The 10,568-nt window shown below is 38.6% G+C and overlaps 1 protein-coding gene across 1 annotated transcript; it reads left to right on the forward strand.

Annotated features, from left to right (window-relative positions):
• Positions 1 to 571: 571 nt before the first annotated feature.
• On the forward strand, positions 572 to 8,589 carry LOC111218647 (ADP-ribosylation factor-like protein 5A). The gene is made up of 6 exons (XM_022741050.1): positions 572 to 936; positions 5,182 to 5,242; positions 5,398 to 5,545; positions 5,808 to 5,891; positions 6,492 to 6,643; positions 6,878 to 8,589. Exons 1-6 carry the CDS (start codon positions 891 to 893, stop codon positions 6,924 to 6,926), a joined length of 540 nt encoding a protein of 179 aa, XP_022596771.1. The 5' UTR covers positions 572 to 890; the 3' UTR covers positions 6,927 to 8,589.
• The last annotated feature ends 1,979 nt before the right edge of the window (positions 8,590 to 10,568 follow it).

Genomic DNA, 10,568 nt, shown 5'->3' on the forward strand with positions numbered 1-10,568 from the left:
TCATTTAGAACCAGAGAATTTTGGGTATTTTTGCTGGGGGAAAAAAATACTTAAATGATTAGTTGATAATCAAAACAGTTGCAGATTAAGTTTTTGTTGGTCTATTAATCGATCACCCTACTTATGGAATAATTATTATCGTTATGAGTATATTATGCATTTTAGCTGAAAAAATTACTTAACTTACTAATTGATTATCAAATATATTATATGCAGTATGATTATTCTATGTGATCATTTATATTCTTATTCTACTGTAATACATCTTCCAAAATACATTGGAGTATTAGTATACATACTATACTGGCAGTTTATAAGGTACACCTAGCAAAAACTAATGCAATCTAATACAACGGTCTTTAGACAGATGTTTCAACGGTTTTGCACAGAGGTTTCCGCTATTAAGCCTACCCTCATCGATATAAATGGGGTGGATAAACTAATAGAAACATCTGTCCGCATAAAGCAGTACAATATATTGCTGGACTGCTGTACTCTGTTGTACCAGACCACATTAGTTTTAGGTGTATCATTTGTTCCAACAGGACAGTGCAAGCACGCATGCGCAAGATTGACAGCTAGCTAGCGCAGCGCACTTCACAACAGCCAGCTGATACCAATCAGCTACTCACAGTGGACAGCGTCTCGGTTTTGTTCTCGGCAATACATTTACCGTCATACATGAACTTACATCATATGGAAGAGATATCAGTAACATTATTTCATACAAGTATGGCGGTTACACTTCAATGCTCTGACAGCTCTTCGTCTGTGTAGTTAGCGAGCTAGCTAGCTGGGTAAAGTTGATAGCACTAAATATCATCAACGCTAGCTAGCTAAGTTACAGCGGATTCTTACAAGCTGGCATCAAAACAAACTCATCGTCAGCCATGGGAATACTATTTACAAAGCTATGGAGGCTTTTTAATCACCAAGGTAAGAACGGTGCCGTGGCATTTATCATAAAACTGTCGAAGATATGGGAGCGAAGTGGAGTCAGTGGTCAGAGGAGGCCCGCTGTGAAATACAGGTCTGCTGCGTTCATACTAGCCTGGGATACAGCTTTATACACATGACAGTTTACAAGTCTTATTTTGTTATCATAATTTCTTCCACTGTAATTTATGTCCTTTTTATATGTGTTTACGTTGTTGTTTCGCATTTTAACGTGTGAAGGATGTAGTTTTCTACAAACTCTGCTCACCGTCTCTGCGTTAACTTAGTGTTAGATTATTTATGCTCTCGGGGGTTTGGAGCGCAGGTTAGTTGAAACCAAGTCGATCCCTGGCTAGTGATCTTGAATCAGTAAACAGATTGCATTGCGAAACCTCTGTAACTTGAGTCCCGACGTATGGTCCAGTGTTCAGCCCGGTTGGCCAGTATTATGACTGGAGATGGCCACACAAACAGAGCACACTGAAGTCAGCCACATCAGCAGAATGCTTGGTTGAATAAGGATCAATGGATTACTTCAGAGTGAGTCACATTGACTTTATACTCCCAGGGTAATCACATCACCTTATCATGGTAATGTCAAGAATACAAGTAACCCATCATCCATTCACAGTTGGCTTAGCTTGTCTAACACAGGGATAACTGTAATTTCACTATGGAGTTTTAGTTCGTCATGACTCAGACTGGATCACATGGGACTAACATGCTGTGGGCAGTCAGCTGTGAACAAAATTGCTGTAAAGTAGGTCTATTACATGTACTCCAGATCTTATAGTGCTGATGGTGCAGTGACTCCTATACATTAAAGTACACAGCGAGATACCAGACAGAAAGGTTTATCCGCTGTTCACATACTTAACGTCAAAACTAAAGTGGATAATTGCTAATCAGTCAACAGAAAAACCAACCTTGGCTTGTATCCTGTCTCTGTTTTATACCAATGTTAAGTGTATTGTATTTTATTTAGGTTTTAAGAGCCACATTGGGTTCTGGGAAATTGAGATTGGCTTACAATTTACAATCTAAACAATTAATTGAAAAAGTAATTACTATCTCAATTGAAGATTAAAATAATGGTTAGTGTAGGCATACACAACATTTAATGTCTTTTAAAATGTTTGACAAACATCCTTTGACTGCCTTTTGACATAAACATTGGCAAAAACTGTGGTCATTTCCTGCTGTTGCTAGCTTTGTCTGGCGATTCATCCCCTGTTAGATCTCCACTGAGCTCTGCTCCATTTTGCTTCCATCCCTCCTGTCCCTGGGGTCTGTAAGGCTTTTATTGTAACTCCTCTATCTAGCACCAGCTGCACTTTCAAGTCTAAGGAAGCCTTAACCATGGCTGTCCCCAGTTGATTGATTCTACCCAGTGGAACAACAGAAGTTCATTCACAGTGAAGAGGAAATGTGATTAGACATTACAGAATCCATACAGTTTAATGTTAAAAGGGAATGGTAACAAACATGTTCACAGTGTTGACTTGTTCATGGCTTCTAAATGATCTTAGATTTGATTTTAAAATTCCTTTCCATTTTCTGAAATCTTAATCCTGTTCATTATGAAAGGGGGCTCTGGAGAGAGACTGTCCCAGTCTATCCCACACATTGGGCAAGAGTTGGGGAAGACATACGTAGACACCCACGTTTGTGCTTAATTATGGGGAATTTAGAGTTTGAAGTTAATCTAACCTTCATGTCTTTGGATTACAGTTATTTATCAGTTAGTTGGTCAATTTAGATAATTATCATTTTTTTAGGCAAAAATACCCCAAATTAGCTAGTTCCACCCTCTCAAATGTGAAGATTTGCTGCTGTCCTATTTGATAGTAAGTTGAGTGTCTTTCTGTTTTGTACTTTTGGTCAGACAAAATAAGCAATTTGAAGACACAACATTAAACTCTGAGAAATTGTGACGTGCGATTTGTTATTTTCAGACATTTATTTTACCAAAGCTGCAGAATAATGATAAAAAAGAAAAAAATATTTTTTTGCAGACTGACACTGGATTGTAGGAGGAAACCCATGCAGCCACTGCGCCACCTGCTTTTAAATATATCAACGGTTAATGTGTTTAGATAGTATGTCTGCAGGCAGCTTAGCTGGCACCTGCGTGACCTTTTTTTTTTTTTTGTTGTTTTTCAAAACAAGACTTTTTTTGCCCCAGCTTCTTGCAGTTTCACCAGACTGACTTGTGATCTCCAAGCACCAAAGACAGTGTAGTCAGCTATGTGTTATCTCTATGCATGCAGTCTGTTATGCTTGCTAAAAGTGCATTTTAGCTGAAATAATTTACTCCTTGCCTCACAGCTGTTTTGTTTTGATTCAACATGGGAGAGTTGCAAAGACACAAGGCTCACATTTTGATCTTGTGCAATTCTGTTTGCAACTGCTTTCACTTCCTTTTCTTTTTTAAGGTTTTAGTCACAGTTACAGGGTTTGCGAGGGTTTGAAGGAGTTTTCCAAACAAAAAAGATGTAATGAAGTTTATTTGTTGGCCAGCTCTCTTTTTTGTTTATTTTTATTTACAACCAAAGAAACATTATGGGGCACATCTTATTTATTATTTTATTGTGTTAAATTTACCTTCACCATATCAACCCGTTAAAGGCTGTAATGAATTGCTGCCCATTTCTTCACTGCGTTTGGGAATCTGTTTCATATCAGTCTTTGGGGAAAAAAGTGTTCTTGGTCACAACATATTAAGATTGTATACTAAATATTGGTATACAAATTTTTAAGAACCAGTCAGTCTCAGTCACCAGGCTGATGCTGTGATTTCTTAGGAAGTATCCCATCATTCATATTCAAGGTGACACCTGTGGTTGTCTGACCGGCTAAACCTCCATTAAACTTCCCTGCATTATGATGAGGTGGCTGGCCGAAGCTATTATCACACGAGGCTCTCTTGACAGTTACTGTTACCAACGCACTTGGGGTCTTCCGTGTACCTGGATGAGTTGGTTGGCAGAAGCAGTTGCAAAGAGTTATGCCAGGATGTACAAACATTAGAATAATTAGACAGTTCAATGGGCCACTTCTCAACGACTGAAACCAAATAAGATACTGGAGCACACGGTTCACTTTAACAATTTAATGATCTGGTGCAAACAACTAATGTTTATTTCTAAGTGAAATAGTTTAAGAGATAAGATGAGATAGTTCATTATTAGTCCCGCAGCTGAGAGATTTGCGTGGCTGTATTGTTTGACTGTATTTGTATAGTTGCATGTAAATGTATAGTTGTGTATATGTATGTATATTTTGGTAAATTTGAGAAATTGTAACTCAAACTGGCAAAAACTACTGAAGTGTTTTAGGACAATATTTTAAAGTCGGTATAAGAGCCATCACCCTGTAAGTTCTTCCTACCAAGAGACCAAATGTATCCCCAGTGCGCATGCCTTTGTGTGTTTGTTGTGTGATGCTAGGCTTTTCTGTAGACTAAACATGGAGATAATTCTGATAAGCCATACTTTAAAAGTGTAGGTAGAATGTGGGCTTGATCCTGCTCTTTCATGCTCTAGTTTCTCTTGATTGCCACTTTGTCCATAACTAATAACAACAAACAGTCTTTGTTCTTCATTTGTGTTCTGGGTGATCACAGGATGTGAAACCTAGTGGTGAAGAGATGCTTGAAGCTGGGAATTATGTCGCAAATGATTTATAGAAAAGCAAGTAACACTTTGATGCACCAGTGCTGAGCAATCTTGTGTCCTTTACCTTTATCCTATCCTTGTGCTTACTACAGGACTTCTTACTATTGACTTGTCACTTCAGCATATCAACCGCAAGAGAGCAATTCATCCTAGTTGTCACATCTTGTTTGTCTTTTTCACGAGTAAAGCCTCTTTGTATTTAAGAGAGAGAGAGAGAAACTGTGAATGCCATCTCCTCAGCTGCTACTGGGTTCAGCCTGATTGTACAAGCTTGCTAAAGACCACCCACTAACTCATCCGTAGCTGTGAAAGTACAGTGTTCACAGCCCCACAATGTCGCAGCGATGCTAGATGTGTGAAACTACACAATTTGGAACTGAAAGAACACAAATAGGGCTGTTGTGTGAATCGCTCAATGCAGTTCCACATCAGAAGACATCCTGTAAACAGATTACTTGGCTGAGTTTACATAAGACTCGTACATCAGTCAGTCACCAGCACTTAGCCCACATATTGATGTCACTGCTTGCTCTGTGAATTCTTTGTAAGTGTCTTTATTGCTTTTCAGAGCACAAAGTTATTATTGTTGGCCTGGACAATGCCGGCAAGACCACAATTCTGTACCAGTTGTAAGTATACAAATGTAGTTCTTTCACTAAGCTTCTTACGTATCCTCACAGTTTTATTTATCTATAAAATGTGGCATAAATGTGAATTTTGCTTGTGTCACCAACAACTCAAAGGTTTTTTTATTTTTTTATTTTTTTTATTTTGTATGTTATAGTTCTATGAACGAGGTGGTGCACACCTCTCCTACGATTGGGAGCAACGTGGAGGAGATTGTGGTCAACAACACCCACTTCCTGATGTGGGACATTGGAGGCCAGGAGTCCCTTAGGTCTTCGTGGAATACATACTACACAAACACAGAGGTAGGTAGTAGGTTATGTTGGCTCAAAATCAGAAAGAATTGTTATGCTTCCTTTGGCATCCAACAGTGTAGATCTTTTTGAATTATCACAGACAAGAAATTGCCACAGTAGTTATGAATTACTTGAAAATGTATGAATTCCCATTATAATGCGGTGTAGTGTAACTGCAGCACCACTGTACCTATGGTCCAGGCCAGGGTCTGACAAAGTTGAGATTTTTATTATTAACTGTCCATTATTTCTCTCCATCTTCTCTGAATAGTTTGTAATCGTGGTGGTCGACAGCACAGACAGAGAAAGGATTTCAGTGACCAAAGAGGAACTCTACAGAATGCTAGCACATGAAGTAAGACAATGATACTTGTAAGATATTTTATTACATGAATTGATATGTCCACAGTTTACAGCATCGTTGCCACACCTCAGTTTATCATGTTTTATAGATATAAATTGTTGGAGGTCTCGGGGGTAGACAAAATCATGTAAAACCAACACCTTATGGAAAATGCTTTTAACTGTGATTTTTTTATTATTATTATCATTATTATTATTATTATCATTATAATGGAACAGCAGCATTTTGCAAAGCCTCAAGCAGTTTTAAAACATTATCTAATTATAAATTAATAATTAATTTTCTGATAGTGATTTTTTTTTTTTTTTATGTGTTCAAACATTGGAGTAACCCTCAACTATCAACTTCATTTATATAGCTCTTTAAACACATCAGTGTTTAGAGAAGATTTTTTAAAAATTAACTAATTTTCACAATAAGGGTGAGGGTGAATTATGGTTGGTTTACTCTAAATCCGGAGTTAATGCACTAAATGCTGAGTCAGTTCAGTCATAGCCATTTTCCGTGAAATGTTAATATCGTTATAATATCTTTGAAAGAATTTACATATCTCACCCTCTCCTCTTTTGATGTCTCTTATCTGCCCTCTAGGATTTGAGAAAGGCAGGGCTGTTGATCTTTGCCAACAAGCAGGATGTGAAAGGCTGCATGTCTGTGGCCGAGATCTCCCAGAGCCTCCAGCTTACCTCTGTCAAAGACCACCAGTGGCACATCCAGGCCTGCTGTGCGCTCACTGGAGAGGGGTGAGAACTGCATTTAATACTCACTTTTGATTAATTGGACTTTAAAACTGTAGCCAATGTATGCACTCACACCATTAGGTGCTTTTATGTAGGAAAAGTGTGGCACAAAATCTTGTTCTAATACGGTATACGTACAGAGTTTTTGTCTTAATGCGTGTCCATCTGCATTCCTGTCCCTGTCTCTTCCACATCCCCATTCCTCTACGACACTCCCAATGTCTTGTTTACCTCCAGGTTGTGCCAGGGTCTTGAGTGGATGATGTCACGGCTGCGCGTGAGATGATGACCTTTGACTCTGATCAGGAGTGCGCCCTTGCTCTCTTGTTTTCTCTGCCTCCAGACATGAGCTTGAAATGAGGATGGGGACGAGGCCCTGTCCTCTTTCCTGTGAAGCTGACATGGGCAGACCGCTGCCAGGACATTACATTCTTCTGTGATAATTTATTTTACAAAAGACATCTGAACTCTGAACAAAAAAACATGACCTTTTCAGAAGGACATTGGACAAACAAAAGACTCAAATTATTTAAATTGAAATTTCTGCACGGTTTTCCTTTCAGAAAAACACAGAGGTCAGAAAAGTGTCTGACTTGGAACTGTACATGGACCTATTCTTCAGCTGTGTTTGAGTCTAGCCCATGGTGGCCTTGCAGTATTGCCGGACTGGCTGTGGCAGTTTTTATTGCCCCCCTGTGTGTACAGTCCAGTATTCTCTTTTAATGTGGTGCCTGCAGCAGAATGTTCAAGCAATGATGGTTGATGGTGACTGAAACATGCAGAAGGGAGGGTAAAATCACAAAACACCCACCTCCTTTTCAGTCCCTATGAATAATCAGTAAAATAAAGTGTTTTTATCTGTTTCAGGCGAATTGCATCGTGTCATGAATGAGTATTCCTTTCAGGTGACTCCCAAGACTGTTCTTTTCTTCTGTATGATTTTTTTTTTTCTCTCGGGATAATTGTGAACTGTATTGAGTTTCATCTTTGTAACTTCAAGTTATTCTTTTTTTTTAGTGCTTTAGGGGGCAGAATGTGTCACATGAGCTCATGGTCCCTCATGCTTTTCAGTGAGCATGATGAGCAGCTACAGGAGTAGAGAGGAGAGAGCCAGAGAGTAAGACAGCAGAGGGATTCAGGGAGAGAGAAGAAGAGACCAGCTCTAAACTGTGAGCAGCACACAGTCAGTGGTTAAGAGAAGAAGAAAACAGCACAATAGTAAGGACTGCATACTAGGGCTGTCATGTTTTTCAAGAAAATCAAGTTCAAATGAGAACAAACACAAACCAAAGCCAAACTATGTTGTTAGAATTGGAATTTCCACTCATTTGTGGCTAACGCCTTGGATCTGTCAACGTGGTACAATGTCATTGGTATAAGGAAGTTGTTTGTTACAACGTCAGCAAACAGCCCTGCCATTATCCTTAATTTTTATCATGTATCATCTGTAAAACCACAATTATACATTGGCACATCTCACATGCTGTGGTCTTGTGATTAACCTTTCATCAGAGCTTGATACGTTCCTCTTTTTTACTTTTTACTGTGTGTAAGAACTGACTCATGAACAGCTTTAAACATAATCCTACGTATGTTTCATTTTAATGTAACTACCAGTCGTAATATTGGCCATTTTTTTTAAACAGCTTGATCAGTTTCACTGTGTATTAAAGCATAAATCAATATGTTCTACATTAACATCAGATCAAATGACTGTGTGTAATGCTAAAAGCACTTGAATTAACGAGCCCACAGAGATGTGGTTCAGTCTTAAATTGACTAATTGCCTAAAGACTGACCAATGGAACTTATTGGTAAAAGTGGAGATATAAATGAATGAACACCAACACTTGATATTTTAGTAAAGTCCTACTGTGTGAAGATGTTCTTGCAGGACAACTGAGCAAACTCCATCTGCTAATGAGAAAAAGCCCACAAGATGTGTCTGAAAGCTCCAGAAAATATCCAGTAAGTGGACCTTGTGCTAGATTTTTTTTGTCAAAAACTTTGGGTTCTTGCCTTTTTCTTACTCCCGCCTATTTAAGATTGATCCATATTCATTGATATGGATTTTTGAACGGGTATGCCCATCGTGTCACTGTCCCTAAAGCCCACACAGCAGTGAACTCGGTCTGATGATGTTTCCTATTGAATTGAAACATCATCAGACTGAAGCTGTTGTTATTTTCACACTTATCTGTGAATAGCTCTCAGTCAAACTGTTTCATATGTTAATTTTTTATTTTTCAGTTGAATGAAACATTTCAGGTTTTGTAGCAGGTAAGTCAAGCCCAAGTAACGCCCAGTAACCAAATACTTTCATGACATATACAATAAGTATTAAGTATGCAGTATTATATAAGAAAGCATACAGTAATAAGTATTTGTATCCATTTAACACTGGTCCATAGAGCAGGACTGAGACCTGAGTGTCTGCAGTTTATTTTGAGTTACTGTGTCAGCGATGTTGTCAGACTCTATAACCACCTCCAAGATGTGATTGGAAAGCTGAGCCCTTTGTTTGTTTACTGTTTGTACAGATTTTAATTTATGTTCAAACAATGAAGGTATATGCAATACTGCAAACTATTTAACATATCTGTCCAAATCCTGAAATGATACCTTAAATTATAGTCATTCGATCAGTCAATGAATCCAGCTCTTGCTGACCGGCATTGACCTATCTAAGACTTCACCTGTTTCTTATAGAGCTAGAAAGGTCAACGCTGTTGTGCGTCCAACTGGAAATCCACCTATCATGTTATTGCAACGGCATTTCTATGACGGATGAATTGGTTTCATTTAGGGCCTCTTACCTCACCAGAATTCATTGTTTTGGTGTCGGTGGGCTAAAATTGACAGTTGGCAGTGTTTATGTTGTGGTTGTCTTTCATGCAGCTGTTGTGTTCTGGTCTCACTGGTCATCTGTCATTTTTTCCAGTGACTAAGCATCGTGTCGCCTCCTCCCTGGGTGTCTTTGGCATTGGGAAGTTGATCTTTTGACTGCTAGAATCATTAAAAGTCTGTGATACCCTGTCTGAACCTGAAATGCAATTCACCAAATGATTCTGTAGCCTGAAAAATCTATCCACATATTTAGTTTAACATAAAGTCATCAAAACGTTTTTTCTTTTAATTGAAGGGTCGGTTCAGTCAGTGGTATCTAGCTATGTAGATATGCCCAGGTTTTGAGATATCCTTCAATCCAACAGAGGTAAACGTCATTTCATTTGCAGCATTAAGGAGAGAATAACATTTTAAAAGAATGAGTCTGTCTCTCTGTTACTCAAGTCACATAACAAGCCATTAAAAGTTGTCAAAGGGACTTTTTCTTTACTAGGAAGTAGCTCCAATGAAAACAGTTGGCACTGCGGCCTAGATAATCCAGAGGAAATGGAGCATTGTTGTAAGAACATGTTGCTGTTGGATCCAGAAATATCCAACGGGGATAACTTAAAACTATAAAAAAGTATAAAATTAGAACCTTAATGTCAGACACTGAACGGTAAAGGCTGTTGTACTGTGGAAATACCAGGAATGAAATTTTATAAGTTGCTATCATTAACCCAAACAACAAAACTACCTAAGGGAGGAAATATGTTTTTTTGCATACTCATATCAAATCATTTAAGTCAACTCACCCTTTAAAACATGACTACTTCTTCAGTTTTGCAGATTAGATGAGATCAGAAAAGCAGTGATGTTGCTAATGAGGACCAAGCAGCAGTCATCACAGAGTGAAGGGCCATTACCACTTTCCAGAGGGACAGGGAGAGACATTCAGCTGCTGCTGTCCATCTTGGTCCCCGGGTAGCACCCTGCTTCTGGCACAAAGAGTGAGAGTAAAGATATGACATACCAGAGAGAGAGAGAGGGGCACATAATTTAAAGGGAGGAAATGTACATATGTCCTCTGTCACCATATGTA

Source organism: Seriola dumerili, unplaced genomic scaffold, assembly GCF_002260705.1.
Source record: "Seriola dumerili isolate Sdu_G_001 unplaced genomic scaffold, Sdu_1.0 BDQW01000052.1, whole genome shotgun sequence".
Taxonomy (NCBI): Eukaryota; Metazoa; Chordata; class Actinopteri; order Carangiformes; family Carangidae; genus Seriola; species Seriola dumerili.

Coding starts and splice junctions, on each gene's coding strand:
- LOC111218647 (XM_022741050.1), top strand. CDS start 891: ATGGGAATACTATTTACAAAGCTATGGAGGCTTTTTAATCACCAAG. Junction 937..5,181: donor GAGGCTTTTTAATCACCAAG/GTAAGAACGGTG, acceptor ATTGCTTTTCAG/AGCACAAAGTTATTATTGTT. Junction 6,644..6,877: donor TGTGCGCTCACTGGAGAGGG/GTGAGAACTGCA, acceptor GTTTACCTCCAG/GTTGTGCCAGGGTCTTGAGT.